Below are 19,400 nucleotides of genomic sequence, written 5' to 3'. Positions count from 1 at the left end.
CAGTGTTTTTCTTAGACCTCACATAAACACTCATGTTTACGTCGTGTCCACATGTGAGTCCTGTCTCGGATTCTTCAGATAGTCGCTGACATTTAAACGCCTTGAAGTTTAAAGTGAAGAGATAGTCTTATGCTGCTATCTTCACATTATCAGCTCTTATCAGCGCTGCTGCCATTGCCCTGCTGTGTCTGTGACTCATCGCAGAGACGCGAAGCATTTAGCAGACAGAATACCACACGCTGAAGGACATGGAAGTCTGCAAGGTCCTGGAGACGAGGCCAGAGACCACCAGCGTCTTTTAAATGACCAACATCAGCTTTGTTGTTTTTGATAGAGAATCTCCAACTGGTTTATATCTACATGATACAGAAAGTATATGGAAACACACACATCCAAACTTGATGAGCGATTAAACCCAGAAGACACGAAATGTCCTCACAGCAGCTGAGGATCCCACCAACATGGTGGAAGCTGAATAAAACGATTGAGCGAGCCTCAACTGGTGTGAGGACATTTCTTGTCTTCTGGTTTACATCTACATGATAACATTATACTTATTATATACATTTATAAAGCTGCAATGCAAGACTCTTTGTCCTGAAAACTTAAAGCCTGGGTTGCTTTTTTATTCTGCCCCATATCCATTTAATCAGTTGGGGGTTTTTGAGCATGAACAGAAGCTCTGCAGAAAAAAGAAAAAGAAAAACCCTTCGTGACCTTTGGCTCTACAATTAACGACCTCCACTCAGAGCGTCGGACGCCCGTCTTTGTGGCCGTGTCATGGCAGAGATGTGTTGGACAGAGCTTTTGTTTGAGCGGTTACTCATGTCTCTGGCTTTTTGTTCTCTAATAGCACGTTATCTGGGCCCTGCCCCTTTGACCTCACCACTCTGACACTGACTCCGAAAACTAGGACAAGGCCACGCCTCTGAAAACTGGAAATTTATAGATTGAATTCTGACCATTAAACATAAGTTAAAAAAAAACCTGTTACATCTTAAGACATTATCAATGGAACTTAAACTCATTTATTAATAATCATTTATCATTCCACACTAACCGTGTGTCTGTACAACAGTGTTTGTTATTTCACCTTCGGCATCTGCACTGCGTTTTCAAACTACTGCTTTGTGAGACTCGTTTCTTGATAATGCACCTGAGCTCAGCCTGTGGAGTAACTTTCTAATGCGAAAGCGTGATTGGCCAAAATTGAAGTCTCTGTTACTCCCCGAGCTTCACTGAACGAGTTTGGTGAGTTCAAATCAATACAGGCCTGGGGGTGGGGGCGGGGGCGGGGGCGGGGGGGGGGGCTCCCAGTTCACACAGAGAAACAGTATCAGGGAGACGCAGAGAGAAATGCAGTCGATAATATCACATTATGGTTGTGGTGTGTGTGTGTGTGTGTGTGTGTGTGTGTGTGTGTGTGTGTGTGTGTGTGTGTGTGTGTGTGTGTGCGTGTGCGTGTTTGAATGAAGGTGTGAGACTGTGGTTGACAGTGCCAAGTGAAATCATAATAGAGTTTCTGAGGGCCAGACAGAGTTATTACAGAGCGGGATGTGGAAGAGGTATAAAATGGCTGGCTGTTACAGGTGCCGGCTATCGATGTGGCAGTAGGTCGGCGGTTCGATCCCTTGTTCTGCCTTTCTGCATGCTGAAGTGTCCTTTGGCAAGATACTGAACCTCAAATGATCCAGCTGTGCCCATAGTGTATGATTGAAGTGTGATGGAGAACGTGCTGCACATAGAAGCACTGCTGGGAACAGACCATTCCCATTTACATGACAGAATCGATGCGTGAGTTCAAGACAAGATAAGAAAGACAGATTCAGGATTGTTCCGCCCTCAGCAGTGGCTCAATCAAACCATATTCCACTTAATCATCATTAATATCCATCTCTCAGGCCACTGCCCTGAAACCATACTGCTCATGATTGTTTCCTGATTGTTACTGAGGTGGTGCATTCTGTAGCTGAGATCCAGGCCAGCATGTGTTTGATCGTCTCCTCCTGTTCCGTTTTCTGGGACAGGACATTTCTGCTGTATTTTCCTGAAATAACCGAGAGTTTTATCTGAACAAACGACTCTTATTCATGCACTTTGTTGGAATTTAACAAGTTGCGTATTCGTCCGCCAAGGCCCCAAAATCCCCTTAAGTTGGCTGCACCAAATGTCACACACTCATATATAACAGGATCAACATCGATGAATTATTATGTGGGAAAATGGTGTAAACGCTTAAAAACTTCTTACAATGTTAAAGAAAGTGGAAAACCGAAAATCCTGGATCTGTACCAACATTCTTCGCTGGCCCAAGCTGCATCCTCCGTTCTCAGGTTCTGTCAGGATCTCAAATATCACTAATCTGAAATATTACACCTCCTGATTTCTCTGGTGCTCCATCAAACGTTCTTTTAAAACGAAGAGATTAATGGTTGATTGGTTCATTTTTCAATTTCCGTATAATGCGATGCTGCTGCAGGAGCTCTGGCTGCTTCTCTATTGCAGATCACTGACCTCTGACCTCACTTCTGGCTGCTGCAGTAACTAAAAGCTATTACCCTAATTTGAGAGAAGGAGTTATGCATCCGTATTTGCAATAGTAAGTGAAGCGCTCTAGTTTTTAATTTAATGGAACAAATTGCTAATCGGTGCTCACAGTATATAAATGTGAGGATACAGATGAGTAACAAATGTTTTTTAAAAGCTGCCAGTGAAACCCAACGGGATTTGTTTAAAGAAAATGATGTGATGACAAAACATTCTCAACTCAAAACCTACTTCCTCAGGAGCTTTCAGCCTCGTCATAGAGTCTTTATCAGCAATCGTCAAAGATCTGTCGAAAACTGTCCAAAATCACAACTTATTTACTATTACTATATATTTTTTATACGTTATACTGCTCATTCTGTATTGTTATTATTGATGGTCTCTAATTAACCCAATCTGCATGTCTTTGGACTGTGGGAGGAAGTACCTGGTAGAAAACCCATGCTGACACGCATTGGGATTCAAACCCCGTTAAACCACTGTTTAACTGCGTACAGACTTATGCTACACACCCACACCCACACACACACTAAACGTGCACATTGACACTTTTGGTGGCGTCCAAAAGTCTGAGACTACTTTCAAAAGTTGTCTTAGACTTAGACTTTTGGAGCCCACTGCAGGCACAGTCTGCACATATCCAGTGTCCTTTCTTTTTTACCTTCTCCGTCCTTGTGTTTCTGTCTCATCACATCTCAGTTGTCAGTCCCAGAGCTATATGAGTGTATCAGGTGGTCCCTACCCTCAAGCTCCATAATGCCTTGATTCCACCACAGCCTCTGATTTGATATCAGACGTAATCCAGACAGTGGCTGCCATCCTCGCCACTTCATCAGCCCTGTCACTCACTGTTGCCCCCCACACACACACACACACACACACACACACACAGGTTTTATCCAGTCTGAGGTCAACCCTCCCTCATTCCTAAAGCAGATTCTTTCTCTGGTTGTGCCTGGCTTGTCAAGCATGAGCGAAGGGACTCAATAACAAGGGATGCGTGCCGTGACCCTGCCGTCACCCTTTCTTTCCAAGAAGAGAAAGAGAAAAACGTCTTCTATATCACCCTGTAACCATCTTCATCGCACATTCCTGCGTCCTTCCCCCAAGTGTGTTGTCTGCATGTTCAGCCCCGTTCCCCTCGAGACTCTCACGAGGCCCCCGTTGCCCCCGGCCCACCCCCCCCATAGCAATGCGGGCATTAAAGAGATTGGTGGGGTTGAGCTATTGAGTTGAATTAGACATGGTCAGTGTAGCCTTTGCTGTACCAAACCCCCTGAGGGAAAGAGCGGAGCGTTTGAATAGGATGGGAATATGGTGGCAATATGCAGCCGTGGTGTGGTTGTCGGCGTTTATCACTGTGTGGTAAAGTCTCTTTGATTTGTTAGTTTGATTAAAAAGAGACTCACACACACACTTACTGTACAGGCTTTTTTCTTCTTCACTTCTTCATGTGAGCAGAAGCAACATTGAGATAAAACGACAAGTGTGAAATGAGTTCTGCTGCTTTTCATCCTGTTATAAACCTGCTTGATTTACATTCAGAATTGGAGGCAGTGATCGTGTGTTTAGTTCCTTTAAGAAACAGGTGTTATTTCCTTCTGTTGCAATTCATATCTTGTCGTGCGTGAGAGAGAGAATTCCTGTGAGCCTTTGGATGAGGAGACATTGGTATTCCTTTGCCATAAAAGCTACTGATGAGCGTAGGGTGGATCTCAGCAGGCTCTGTAGGAACAACACATTTTTTATGCGATTAAAGCTCTAAAGGGGCTTAACTTGAAATCCTGCTAAAAGATGCTTAACAATGATATCTAATCACCCTCCGGGAGATTCTCCTCAGAAATTACCAATTAGTCTCCTTATCTGTTTTCTGCGATGACAAATTTTTTCTAAAAGCAACAAACATTGATTTTATTTTACCATCTTTGGCCACACAGACTCTTTTTCTTGTCCCGCTCCAACATGGCATAAAATAGTTCTCTTTTACAGGTTGCAACTGCTTCCCAATGGACCGGAAGCAATTTAATCAGTGTCGTAATGGATTCGGATGAGACTGTGCCGGGGGAGTTAGCATTGACTTGTAATTAGAGGTACTCCCCTCGCAGGCGAGGTTGAAATGAGGTGGCAAACAGCCACAAAAAGGTGAAGTGCTCTCTGGAAACTCCGGGTTCATAACTGTCTCGAGAACGAAGGGAGAAAGAAATGAAGGGGCAGAGTGCAAAGAGAACAAGGGCTGATGGGCAGAGGAGAGGGTTGAAAATGAGATGGGAAGAAGTTTTCGTCACGCCAGGGATCAATTTAATTGTTTCACAATCGAAGGAGTGCGTATTGAAAAGCTGTCGGTAAAGTCCCCTGACCGGCGGAAATATCCGGAGACTAAGCATTAATGACTCTACTATCCATGCAGTAGCCTACATCCATTTACTATTATTACCGTCCTCCAACACCTTTTGCTCACATCTGCCTACTTCAAGCTTTTCATTGTCCGAAGCACTCGACTCACACTGTGTTGCATCCAGCTCCCACGGCCATAAAGAGGTCCCTAACTGTCTTAAGAGAAACGGAAGAAAGAGGTGAGGGCGCAGAATGCAAAGCAGATAAGGAGTGATAAGTGGAGGAGAAGGGTTGAGAATGAAACAGAAATGAGGTTCAGGTTTTGTGCAGAACTGAAGGTATGCTTATTGAAAAGCTGTCATTGTGGACACAGAATATTTTTCCTTTTTAGTTAAAGGGGGAAAGTCACATCTGGAGCAAAGGTACCTGAGAAATGAAAGGCGAGGCGGTTGTCTTGTTATTTCTGTATTTACACAGTACATGCATTTACTGTCATCACCCTCTCAGCACATTTTGCTCACATTTGCCTACTTGAAGCGTTTCGTTGTTCTGAACACTCCACTTCTTCACACCGCGCTGCATCCAGCTCCCGCCGGTCGACTGGAGAGGTCTGTGCCGACACACACTCAACCTGGTTCCCGCTGCCTGACTACCAATTTGCTGCTCTGTTGCCATAGATACATGCTGGCATCGGCAGGGACTTGTGAGAGCCTGCGCTAAGGAAAGGTTGAGATTTACTGACTGCCATCTGGATAAAGAGAAGGATTTTTTTTTTTTTTAAAGAGGAGAGCTTACCTTGTTTATCTAGGAACTTTCCAAAATTATCTTGGTGCCAAGGAATTGTTGTATTTTTACTTTAAGCCTCTAGGAGAAAAATATGAGGTGTTGCAGTGTGTTGGGTTGTTTACCAAGCGGCACCATGCTGAAGCATCCCGATGAGATATTGTTTGCCTCATGTAAATTGTCAAACACTGGCAGAGGGGGAGAGAACATTTACTCACTGTTGTATTTCTCTATAATTTTTAGACGATGGTGCTTTTATATAAACGAGTATCTGGATGTATTTTCAGGGCGTTTTCACATCTGAAAGTTACGACCGTGGTCCGAACTAAGTTTCATGTCTTTGTTGTCTCTCATCCGGTTAGTTTTCATTTGCACTTTAGAGAGCAGACTTAAGACAAACATATGTCCTGTCGTCACAACCTACGTGTCCTGCGTGTACCTTTACTTGACTGCGATTGGTTTTGTCGACTGGCGTGTGTCTGCTAACGTTTTTGAATAAAGTTCTTCCATTTGAATAGAGTAAATGAATGACCAGTTTCACTTTTCACACACACTCATTCCTCATGAACGTCTTTGTCATAGACTAAAGGAAATCCACTTCTACTCCTTCTTCTATTTTTATATGCTGCCTCAACTTCCTGCCCTTGGTCAGAAAGTCGAGAACTTTCCCAAAAAACGACCCAAACTGCAAACGATCCAAACCATGGCTCGTTTGATCCGGACTGACACCACCGCCTTCGGTCTGTTTGCACTTGTCACATCTGTCATTTTGATCCGAAAAGTCCGAAGGTCCGGACCAAACAAAGAACGTGTGAAAGCCCCATCAGAATCCCCCCCATGATAACAATGTCCCCTGAGTTGGCTCTTCCAATTAAATGCCCAAATGAAAGTAAAGATAGCAGCACTCTGGCTAGACCTGCATATGGAGCAGAGTTTGTACTGTTGAGGAGTAATGAGGGTTGTTCAAAGTCTGTGGATCTTGTGTTGTACAGCAAGCTGTGACCCCCCCCCTCGCTACACATCCCTCTGTATCTGTAGGAGCCACCAGACTGGAGGTTTTTTTCACGATGAATACTTTAAATAGTATATTTTAAAGCTGCTGCTGGCTGCAGGGCTTTTTCTTGGAGTATTATGCATTGTGATGGAGTTACTTTTTAAAGGAGTGAAAATGTTCTTCCTCTTCAGTTTTCACAGCCTTCAAATCCCTCTCCTCATGGGTCACCAAGTTATTGACAAAGAAACGTGCCTGGACGTCTATTAGACCAATATACACAAGTACCCTGTATGTCCTCTGCATGTAGCGCATCTTTAATCGACTTGTTGTATCCAGCAAGATGTCTGAAGGGTGAGCAGCGGCTCAGTGAGTCTTTTTAAAGGCTTCACCTGTGTGTGTGTGTGTGTGTGTGTGTGTGAAGAGACAGCTTCCTCAAAGGTATAGATCGTCTTGGTTCCTTGCTGACAAACTGTTGCTAATCCCAAACACAGCAGGAGAGAAAATTGGATGGACAGCATCAGGCCTCTTTGGAGTGGCTGTAAAGAGCCATGGTTTAAATACACACACACTCATATACAACACAGACACACAAACACACACAAACACACTCCCCTCTCAGGAGTGGATGTTGGCACACAGCATGCATCAGTTCTGCCCACTCGCCGTGACCCAGTGTGGAGTGTGACCAGCTGTCCATGGCTGGATTTGCCAGTTTTCGAAGCTGTGTGTGTGTGTGTGTGTGTTTCTGTGTGTGTGTGTGTGTGTGTGCGCACTTGTGTATATTTGTATATGTAAAGGTGTGCATGTATGTGAATAAGGAAAATGTGTGTGTCTCTGTGTGTGGTGCATGAAGGTGAAAAGGAGTAAATTGTGGGTGTCTGTATATATGTAATCTCTGCCTATCTGTGTGTGTGTGTTGCATGTATGTGAATATAAGTATGTTGTGTGGGTCTGTATATAAGTAAAGTGTGTGTGTGTATGTGTGTGTTCGTGCACAGCTCAATTAGCTCTATTTGACTTTCTTAAAGTTTCCTTGACATCCTCAGACTCCTCTGCAGCCGACAGTGCTCTTCCCTCAGTGTGTGTCCGTGCTCACCCACCACAGTGGGAACTTGCAGCAGAGTCCTGGTCATCTGTCACGATCTCCTGCCCCCCCCCCCCCCGCTCTCACTCCAGCTTTTAGACTAATGAGAGAATTTGTTGAGTCAGCCGTTGACTTTCAGGTCTCTGAGATTTAATGTGAATTAAGCATCTGCCAACGCTGCTCCTGCAGATAATAGAAATAAAGGAGTGGGTTCTACTTGGTGAAACTCGTACATTATAAGCATAACGTGCTCAGTTTGGTTTTATGTGTTTCATGTCACTTTCTGCTGTCGGGCATCTGCTAAAAGTGAAAATATCAGAAGTCAGACATGAATGTAGAGTCTGCTGAAGGTATTATTTTATATACCATCAATACAGAGGCAGCTCGTGCAGTGAAATTGGGAACATATGGTCCTTTCAGGTTTAATTAAAGGTCTTTGTGCAGCACAACAGAAGATGCTCTGCTTCATTTGTTGGAAGCAGGTATCAGTGCTGTGTAATTAGGAATTAATATGACAGAGGAGCATTTTGGCATGTTGCTCAAAACTAAGATGAGTCGAGAATAAAAAATAGAACGTCGGACTGAAAATTTGGTTTGGAGCCGTCCACGCTCTCAGTCTCAGTTTATGTAACGGAGATCTCTGAGAGGCGTCCAGTGCAGAGTTCATTAAATACTTCCACCGGTTTCATCAACACTGTGTTTGCTGGCAGTGTCTGTGGGAGCCTGTTGACTCCGCAGCATAATGACAAACATAGGCTCTGTGTGCATTAGCCTAATTAGTTAGCGGCTGTAGTCAAAGGGATAATTGATTGCAAAGGCAATATGGTTGATTTGCAACTCAACCAAGCTAATAATTTATTATTGATCGAAGCATTAGGAAGGAAAACACTACGCAGAGATGTAACCCAGCCAAAGTTGTGCAGAAAGTTGATGCTCTCAGTTTTTAATCTACTTTAATGACATCACACCTCGCTAAGCTAATGTCGTAAGGAGCGCAGGGTGGGAGATGATGAACTGCTGGTTTCAGCTCTGCACTGTGGACTCATATGTTGTGACTGGAGGTGATTACATTTACTCAGGAGAGAATGAGCGTGTATGTGTGTGCCTCTGTCTGCTGGCTGGAAGTACTTACGTAACACGCGGATATGGCAGCCAGACTGGATATTATTCATGTTTTAATATGAATCACATGTGGGGTAATAACTGTGTTTTCAGGATAAAGGAGTTGGAGTAAATACTTGTGTTAACATTTCTCCAGCACTTCTCTCAGGGCCACAAATTTTTAAGTTAACTAACTCCTGCTCCACTGACTTGTGGAAACTTGTGCCTCATTGAACAGTCCACTATTGCTTTCAATTCTCCAATTTTAATCAGCCATTAAATGAACCTCCAAAGTTTAACTGCACATTTTAAATGATTGTCTTAAGGTTAGAGGTTAGGCACTTCTTTCAGTTTCGGCCCATCGCTGAGGTACAAGAGTTTGTTGTGCAGTTTTTCCGTATCTGTTTTATATCTCGTCTTTCCAGCCACCCACCGGGTACCTAGCATTCTTGCTTTCATCCCACATTTATGTCCATTTTAACCAAAATGTAATATCTTTGTGTTATTCCTCTCTCTCTGTCTGTTCCTCTGGATTCGAAGATGAGCGCCCTCAGGAATTGAAAGCTTTGAGAAAAGAAATGATTTTTGAGGAGAGCAGTGAGCTTCTTTTCCTTTAAGCTTGATGTTTTAAATGTATTCAGGTGCTGACGTCGTCTCTTCTCTCCTCCAGCCGTATCCCAGAGGCCCACCTTGGCAGTTAGAGGAGAGGTCATCACCATGACAGCGTCCTCACAGGACTCCACGCCCTCGTCTGTGGCTGGCCACCTCCTCCTCCTTCTCCTCCTCCTCCTCCCGACTGTTTTCACTCAGAACTCAGTCCCGACAACCCCGCCATTGTTTGACCCGCTGACCCAACCAGAGTGCACAAAGAAAGAACATCCAAAGGTTTCCATCCAAGGTCAGACATCATCTTTAACCACTTGTTAAACATCTGATAAACCTTTTTACAATGTTTTCATGGACACAAGGAAACTGAAAGTGAGTTATTTACACAGCAGCCTGATACTGATCATATCTCTTTCTATACTTTTGACCCACAGTTGGGTTGTTTAGAGATTTACCCACATTTGGACTGAGATGAAGGAATTTCATGAAATATTGTTCCCGTGTTGATAACAATTTCTTTGAACTTTTAATACCAGTTTCAGTTCTCGTCTTAGCTTTTGATTTAATTATTTAAATAATGGGACCCTCTACTCTACAGTGACTTTCGTCCGGTCATTGCCAAAGCGGCACATTCATGAATTCTTGCAAAAACCCAGTTCAAAATCTGGCAAAGGCCTCAATTATTCTCTGTTGTGGACACACTTGGACGTCTGTTGTAGTTGTTCTTATTCTAATACTTTCAAGTCCATTTGGAGTCCACTTAGAGAATACATGCACAGATGGTGCTCTTGTAGTGTAGTGGCCACACACACACACACACACACACACACACACACACACACACAACTAGAATGGCACTCAGTAGAGCTCAAACGTCTGCCAAGGCCCAGTAGTACCCTTGGATTCAATCAAGCTGCACTTACTCATTGACTAAGGATTATGTTTTTCATCTACATCCATCAATTATTTCCTGGTAAATCTCGCAATGTTAAAGAAAGTCTTTAAAAAAAAAAATCCTTGATCGGCATTAAGTTTGATGGGTTCTCTCTTTTTTGGCAACCTCTTCTTAATTCTGTGAATCCGTTCTGTAAGTCTTTGCATAATCCTGCTGAGAGCCAGTGGAACAGCGGTGAAAACAAAACGTCTTTGGCGGAGGTAATTCTATGGTGGGTGTATGGATATCTGAGCCTTGTGTACACTGAGGTACAAGATATATGTCATGGCTGGCCTTTGTGTACTTGACGTTATTGACAGGTGTTCAAGTAATATTTATACCTGGTAAACAAACCTCTATCTACTCTGTAAATCGCAAATGCACTGACGGGCAACATGACGAGTCAAGGATAGTTTTTTAACATGAGTATTAGTTTCTACCCTCTACTCTTGACGACTTTGATTTCAAGAATTATGGTTTTCGTGAGCGTTATAATAAGTGATATTAATATATTAAAATGGTTAATGGAACTTAAAAAACAAGACCTGGGTTATAATCTGAATCGTCTTTTAATGTTGATCTGACTTTACCTCAAGGAAAAAATACAAGAGCTGCTTTTTTCACAGCCACCAGAGAAAATGTATGTTCGTAAACATACATCATCCCAGTGCCACATTACCTCACACTTTAGCTTTCAGACAGAAAAAAAGAACAACAAAAAGGAAGATAGAAATGATTGTGTAGAGTAATGGTGCTCCCTATCTCGCCCGTTCATCTGTACAGTGGCCCGAGAAACAAGGTGTTCCTCGCGGTGTGAAATGGAACAGAACAGTTTGGGAGCAGAATCACAGATAGATGTGGCACAATGAAAGGCAAACACGCACCAAATTGCTGTGTTTATTTTTGAATAGGGCTGTTTGTGTTCCTCCGACCGAACGAGCGCGGTGACAAAGATTGAAGAACCAGAAAAAAAAAACTTGCTGGTGGGAATCGAGGATGGAAACACAGGAGAAGAAGAGACGGCCTGAGGGGTTCTGTTGTGATTAGAAATAAACGAATCCCCCTCCAAACAATATTTCTGACATTGTCCTCAAGAGTTCCTCTGTTTTTAGTTTGGAGACTGCAGTATTGTTTCCTTCCTTACTCCGGCGCCATCTCCCCCATGTTGTTGGTCTGATCCCTGGCTAATGGAACTGAAGAAGGACATAAAGAATTCGCTGGACCTCCTGTGTAACAGCATTTATGAGGTTGAAAAGTACAGCCTCTTTCTGTTGTAGTTTAAAACCTCAGATTTTGTGAAATGGCCATTTTCCTTCTCCACAAAGCTGTGCTGAGGTCACCTATTGGCTGCTGAGTCTTTGCCTCTGTCCCGCTTCACCCTCCAGGCCTCCAGATGTCCAGATTAGCCGGTGCTTCGATTCAAAGGCGTGCCACTTGAGAATCACTCTAATGGCAGGGAGCTGCGAGGCGGCTGGCCCGTCAAAGCAGGCAGAGCGGGGCATTATGGGAAGGCAGCCGTATAGAAAAGACCTGCACAATGAAAGTGTCAGCGAGAACCTGAGATTAGCCTCTGTGATTGATGAGCGTTTTATAGGAGCTTGTTGAAGCGCTACCTCAGTCACCTGGAGGAGACCAGGGGAGCTGGCTAAGAAGATTTTACTTTGGGTTTGCAGGAGCTTTAGCTCATCCATACAAACTTTACGTGTTTGTGCCTTAAATGACAAGTAATTGTTTGTGTTGTTGTATTTGACTGCCTAAGTTGGGGTTTTGTGCACCACTTAGTGTCCGTGCAGATGCAGAGAGATTTAATCCTTGTGTGTCTGAGCAGCGTGAAGGGATCAGCCGTCCTCTGGTCTCTGAGCTGGTTTGTCCAGTGGAGCGTGCTATCTGCATTAAAGCCCCGTCCTGTTTTCTCTGAGTCTTAAAGAAACACAACCTGAATTTGTCGACAGTTAGTCCTGAATCTTTTTCTTTGATAAAACATGCACAGTATGAACAGGAAACTTCATTTCATACATGTTTTTTTAATTTTCAATCAAGTTCTGTCAGATATATTTGGGATTCAGCCCAGTCTTTAAATATTTGATTTAAGGGCCACCCAAGTCAAGTCTGTGTCTATGAAATGCTGTGATCCTGCTGCTCGGTTGGGAAGCAGCAGAGCTCATGCATCAAATACATTGCATTAAAGGAAATTAAGTCTTTGTTGATACGCAACACTTTCAGACAGATGGAAGATTCCTCCATCCACCCATTATCTATACCTAACCAGTGTATCACAAAATACAGAGACAAAGAACCGTTCGCACCCAGACACAGGGAGAACATGCAAACTCCTCACAGAAAGGCCAGAGGCAACAGATTGAAGATTGTTCCACAGATTGTTTACTTGACATTAGTGTTTTACAGTCCTTATAACTGTTAAAGTGAAGCCATGATTTCTTCCTCTGTGGCATTACTCCTGTTGCCAACACCGTTTTGAGATATGCAATTAGAAAAACACGTCAGCATCTGTAAGAGCAACCGATAATTGAAAGGCCGTACACGATTCCTGTGAGTTTTACGGCTGGAACCAGATTTCGATTCCCATCCCAAATTTCAAAGTTGTCATAAAATAGCTTTTCATTAAGACGACAGTTACAGAGAAACACAATCATTTATTTGAGGTTGCATTTTGTCCACATGGCAAAAGTACAGAGGGAATAATAATCTATCTGCCTCGTGGGCTGGCTCCACTATGTTTGTGAACTGGTCACTAACTGTCTCTGTTTGTGATCTGTTGCTGTGCAGCTAGTGAACAGTGCCCTGCTGCGGATTACCAATTGCAAATTATTGATTTGGAAAATCCCTCAGTGGTCAAATTAGTTTTCACACACACGCAGCTGGAAAACATCAGAGAAACATCATTTCAAGTTGTGATGAGATGAAAACACTAGTTGGCATCACTAGAGGAACAGGCACTAGACAAACATCCGCCACGCTGAGAATCAACACTCTCCATCAGCCTCGACAGCGCTGCGTTTTTCCAGTCTGTTTAAACGCACCATAAACACTGTCGGCTGTGCGCTTGAATGTCCGCTGTGCCAGAGGACGTGCCACTGTTACACACTGTGTCAAACACACCACAGATCAGCGCAGGAAAGGAATCACGCAAACCTCCACCCACAGGGACACACTGCACAACCCGCCTGCCCGTGATTTAGATGGATGATATTGGCTCGCCGCATAAGTCTCCGGGTCTGATAAGAGCACGGCATGAGGGCAGCAACTGGAACGCTCTGGAAATCTAGATATGAAGTCTGTTTTGGAATTTATAGAGTCAGCTGTGCAGTTAGTTGTGAGGCCAGGAGCTCTGGTTTTGGAGGGAGTGTAAAGCGTCAGTCTGGTTTGTAAGGGAAATGGATGAACTCATTTTTTTTTTTTTTTTTACACCCGGTGCAGCAGAATCCATCAAGACGGGACGGAGGAGGAGTCGTGTGACGGCTCCACACCGTTCATCTCTTCTGCTCAAACCAATTCAATGTACCCACTCTAAAGAGGGACATTGCCGTCCTTGCAAATCTTGTCTTTTCCATTTGGTTTTCATGCCCTGTCTTCTGCCCAGCCTGTCCACATTCCTCCTTCCACCCATCCTGTCTCCCTTCCTCTCTCACTCATTCTCCCTCTCCTCCTCTCAGATCCTCCTTTTGACTTTTCTCCTTCACTTTCTCCTCATCTCTCTCTCCATCATTTGCTCGACAATAAGGACAGAAATGTATCGTGCGCTTTGAACGAGTCCCTCCATCTCTTTCATCGTCTGGGTAATGGCGCTGTCATTTCTCCATCGTCTCGCCGCCCAAAGGGCTCTTGAACACCGAGCGAGCGATGCCCCCTTTCAGACATAACTTTCACTTAAAAGAGAAAACGTTTTCCACATGAATTTCTGCTCTTCTTCTTCTTCTTCGGTTTATATTCTCCTCCTACTTTGCCACTTGTCTCTGTTTTCCATCTCACTCACGATTACAGCGGTGGGTCTAATTGGAGCTGTGCTATCAGTGCGGTGTGTTTGCAGCCATCAATCAGGCAGCTGCATGGAGCTGACTTTAGCATGCTGCTGGGGCCAGTCGCTCACCCACTGATGTCATGTCAGGATAACTGGCCTGAGAGATAGCGGAGGATCAAAGAATAGAAAACATTTAAAGGCTTTATTGCCTCGTTCACTGAGAAGTGGAAAGGCTGTGGGAAATTGCTGTTTTTGTTTTTCTGTGTTTTTGTCGTCTCCTGTCCCCCTGGATAATAAAACCTTTGCCTTGTTGTGTTAATGCATCTGTAATTTTATGTTTTGATGTCTTTACAAGAGACAGATTTTGTCTTCGCGTCACTACGACTTACTCTGGAGTGTCTCTGATTTCCAGAAGTGAGAAATTTGGTAAATGTAAAGAAAATCATTTTTTTAGATTTAGATCTTGAAGTGCTTGAAATGTTGTTTCTTTGAACTCTGTTTTTCATGAATACTTTCTCAAATCTATCTCACGGCACTTCTGAGCAGCAAAGTGAAAACCCTGCAGGAGCAGTCTTTGGCTGTCAGGTAAAATTAGTTCTTTTATTTAAGTATCTCATAGCAATACAACAATAGTACAATGCATATTTAGATATTGCCTCTGCATTGTGTTTCGTACCTCTCTGTGGTGTATTTGTAAAATGCTTCTCATCCTCTGCCCATAAACAAGAGTTTCATAACATTTCAATCCAAACTTGAAAGAAGTAATAATTTCTCATCTATCGTGATTATTGTTGATATTGATGCGAACATATTTATCTCAAACACATTTTCACGTTTGGTGACATCAGCCCCACTCGCTCTTTCATTCACAGTCGGACTTCCTGGATATTTTTAGTTGAAATCATGAATCGTCCTCATGATGGTCAGTAATTAAATCATTGGTGTGAGTTCCCCTGCAAAATAAGAATCAAGCACAACGTGACGCAGCTTCCTAAGGAGCTGAGATGACTCCTCTCTGGGTGTGGAACACCAGCCTGCAGCCCCCTGATTCCCCCCCTGCCTTTGACAACAGTACTTACATTTCTGTCAGTTTCATAAGGCCACTGTTGACAAATTGTCAGTAGTTTGGGATGTTGCCTCACCACTGGTTTTGTGAGAGGCGGGCGGACATCTCCACCGGTTGCTGACTGAGAGGCTATTAGCCTCCTGGCCCCGGCACCGTACCTCCCGTGGCTGTTCATTTCTCTGGCCCCTCCAGGCCCTCGACACAAAACCGACCATAGCCTCCGGACCCCTGCATCTGAATTCACCGGAGTGAGAGGAGGACGAGGGCGGAGATGCGGAGGAGCGACGAGGAGAGAGAGGGAATACAGAGGGAAAGTTGTGCTCCACTGAGGCACGGCAGCCTCTCTCAAACTATCACCCTCCGAAAGTGTAAATTCAAAGTTAGAATAGTAGAGATACTGTGGAACGGGACAGGCGAGACAGGGTGGGTGGGAGAAAGGGCGAAGAGCGATATGAGGAAGACCAAACTATTTCAAGGGATATTGACCAGATAAGGTGGAGGTGTGAGGACGCAGGGGGAAGTTTCCCTCCTTCAGTACTGAGCAGTGCTGCAACAATGTGGTGTTGATGGTGCTACTTCAGCGTCGTTACACAGAAATATCTGCTCACAGTTAATGGATGTTGTATGTAAATGTGTACAGCAGATTCATTCCCGTCCTGTTATTCGGCCACAGTTTTTTTTCACTGCATGTTGCATCAGCTTAAATTTATTCAGAACGCAATTATACACGTGTCAACGCTGGTGGTGATCCTTCATTCACAGAACAGTCGGGCAGATAGCATCAAATCTCCACATGACCTGTTCTCTTAACAATATTGGATCGACGATGTTGCCCCGAAGATAACCATTTTTAATATCGCAGTCTTATTCCTATTAGCGAGACATTGTGTCGCTGTGTATCCCCCTGAAGGCAGATGATGACAGACAGACACTCTGGTACAATATGTGTCATTCATAGCTCATTAAACAAGTGCAGCGCTCGAGGGGAGAAATCAACTCTGATGCCTGATTATACTGCTAATGATAAAAAAAATATGATATAGGGCCGGGTGTCGTTATAGGTGAACATTTCCCGTGAGACTGAGAATGAAAATGCAGCGTAAAGAAAAAGCAAGTTTACTGAAATAATAAAAGGTCATCTGTGCTCCGTCGTCCACCGGGGGTTTGTCGGGCACTTAAAGGATTTTGCCCAGTCAACAGCCACATTTGTTCTTCCAGGACTTTTAAATGGATCTTAAAGCCATAACCTTTAATCACCCAGTCAAACTCATTTTAGTCCCACTCACCAGTCCTCTCGTTGTGTCTAACTACAGCCCCCTCATACATCTCCCTGTCGGAGGACTGAAATAAGTGGGAGCTCTGGCCACTGCCTGACTCCTTTCATTATTATTAAACATGTAGTCAAACCAATAATAACCAGGAGCTTATTTTTTACCCTCACTTTACCAATATAGTCTTTAAAGGACCATTTGTGCCCCGAGCGCCAATAAGGTTTGCTAGAATTAGAGGTAAAGTCAAACACCTAGTGTTCGGTGCAGGAACAAAACTGGTCTGTGAGATACTGAGCTACTTTCATACAGGCACAGAAACACGGGGGGGTGTATGTGACATGAGTGAGAATACAGCAGGAAAACTTTTGGAAACTTTTCAGTGAGCATACTGACAACGTTTCCATCACACGACAGATGCTTAACGGTGAGAATACAAATATCTCAGGATGAAAAACTGGAGTCGTACATGAAGAAAGCACCGACACAGATTCCACAAGACATGAGCTGGTGTTGATGTGCTGTAAATAAAAACACATGCTGAATTCATACATCATACATCGTCTGACCCGCACAACTCCACGTCTACAAACAGCTTCTATGTCGCTGATCTACACAATCTGTTTTCACGGTTTTGAGGGCAAACACAACTTCTAATTTCTGTTCCATTTGTGTGTGGGGGGGGGGGGTCCAGCTCAGCCAGAGAAGAAACTTTTGAGGAAGCTTTAAGAACTTTTATGACATCTGTGTCCAGGGAGCAGCTTTTACTGGAATAAATGTTGCAACACAGTGGAACACACTCATATCCTGGACTGAAGGAAACAGACAGACCACAATCACCTCATCCATCACCACCTTCACATCCTAATTCATTCAGAGGCACAACAGAGACTGAGCCTGAGCTCCTGCTGGGAAACAAGAGTTTGAGAGAGTTTACGGCCATGCAGCGTCTCTGTGAGACAGACGATTGTTAACATGCTTTTATTTCCACGCTCTGGATGCAAACATGGATCTGAGGCTGTTGTGAAACACCACAAACCTCAAGATCGAGCAACAGGAAGTCAGAAGATGTGCAGAGTTATAGGATTCATCCTCTGAGGACTAAATGTAACATGAGTAGTTGTATATATTTCAGTCTGGACCAAAGTGGTCGTCTGACTGACCCTGAAAACCCTCTCCTCTGCCACCTGGATGCTCCTGACTGGTTGGCATTGCCTGAATTCAACTTTTCACCTTTCGTGGTGATTAAAGTTCAGATTAGATCTTGTTTCTTTCTCCAGGCTGCAAATTGAGGAAATCTCACATTCCATCAGGTTTTAAGCGATAAATGAATAATCTGTGTCTGAGCTGTTTGGTTTTCTGTGGGCGTGTTTCTGCAGCAACAGGGTTTTTATTTTAAGCTGCAATTTGTTGTCATTTCATTCCCTCGGCTCCGTAATGCGTTTGCATTTTCCAGCTCCGACTGCTCCGACTCTCAGCGGCTCCGATCAGTCACGGTGCCTCTTCCCTCCGTCCACATGCTGCTTAAGTGGAGGAAAGGAGCTAAGGGTTTAAAAACCGTGAGATGGAAGGAGATAGAAAAGTTATGATTTATATCTGTGGGAGACGAATGCCTCCGCCGTCGTCCTCATCCTTCCACTCATCCCTGTGGCAGCCGCAGGCTAATGCATTAATCCGTCTCCCTGCCGTTTGCAGAAGGGGGGGGGGGGGGGGACGCAATAATCGTTCATCAAGTCCAGCTTGGGGCCCACAGGTCGACCTTGAGGGAGTGGGCTTTCATATTCATCCTGTCTTTATTGGGGCTTTCCCCCCACCACCCATCCAGACAGTTATAAGGGCAAGAAGTGAGCAAGGCATATAAAACCACTTGTAGACGAAGGATAAATGTCAGTCACTGAAAGACCCCTCGCTGTCAGAGAGGCCTCTTTAGGAGAGTAAACACGCTCACGGTTCATGAGCCGTCCTGCATGAATCAAACTCAGGCTCTTCTTTTTTCTTTTTTTTTTTTTTACAAGCTTTGAAGAGACGTCCGTGTTGTGTGAAATGTTTTTCTGCTTCTACAGTTCAAATTCCAAGTGATTTACGCTTCACATGAAATTCTCTGAACCGCACTAACAGCTCTTGTTTTTACTCTTGGCTCCACAAACGTTTCTCTGGGAATAATGCTCTTGTTATCTGTATCGCCACCGCGCATTCTCAGTTTATGATTCATGTCATATGCTCCGATTTCATGGTCTCATTTTTATGTGGACAATAAGTCACCTCCTAACAGTCTTCTCTTAAATTACGTCATTTTTTTTTTCTGGGTGTTTTCCAGGTCGTATTTTGTGTAACGAAGGGGGCGGGGCTTCAGTTTCGGTTTGATGGCTGCTGTATTTTTCTGAGACGCAGACGAAGTCTCAGGTCACCTCGTACTTCTTTTTAATGAGTAGCACTCTTTTTGGTTTTTAAAAAATATCAACCATAATGGGAAACTTTAGAAACCTTTAAGAACATTAAAGTGATATTCTTGTGTCACGATCATAATCCTTCAAGATGTTGCTTCCTCGTAGATTTCAAAAGTCCGCCTTTTTACAACTTTAATATAATAGTAATATTTGCACATTCCAGTGTTTGCTTTGTGTTTTCCTCACAACGTATTTTGTATTTTTGTATGAAATGATAATCTCTGGAAAGCTAATGATGTGTTGCTGTGCATGTTAAT

General features: G+C 43.8%; 1 protein-coding gene across 4 annotated transcripts in view; it reads left to right on the top strand.

Annotated features, from left to right (window-relative positions):
- The window catches only part of sema5ba (sema domain, seven thrombospondin repeats (type 1 and type 1-like), transmembrane domain (TM) and short cytoplasmic domain, (semaphorin) 5Ba), a 129,393-nt gene that overhangs the window by 43,549 nt on the left and 66,444 nt on the right, over positions 1-19,400 (top strand). For all 4 annotated transcript variants that reach the window (XM_069533398.1, XM_069533400.1, XM_069533397.1 and 1 more), the window contains one exon: positions 9,514-9,741. In XM_069533398.1, the coding sequence (XP_069389499.1) occupies positions 9,514-9,741 (228 nt within the window). The remainder of the gene's footprint in view (positions 1-9,513; positions 9,742-19,400) is intronic.

This window comes from Paralichthys olivaceus, chromosome 10 (genome assembly GCF_024713975.1).
Source record: "Paralichthys olivaceus isolate ysfri-2021 chromosome 10, ASM2471397v2, whole genome shotgun sequence".
Classification (NCBI taxonomy): Eukaryota; Metazoa; Chordata; class Actinopteri; order Pleuronectiformes; family Paralichthyidae; genus Paralichthys; species Paralichthys olivaceus.
Note: the sequence above shows the minus strand (reverse complement) of the source record. Positions and strands in the feature narration are given on the sequence as shown.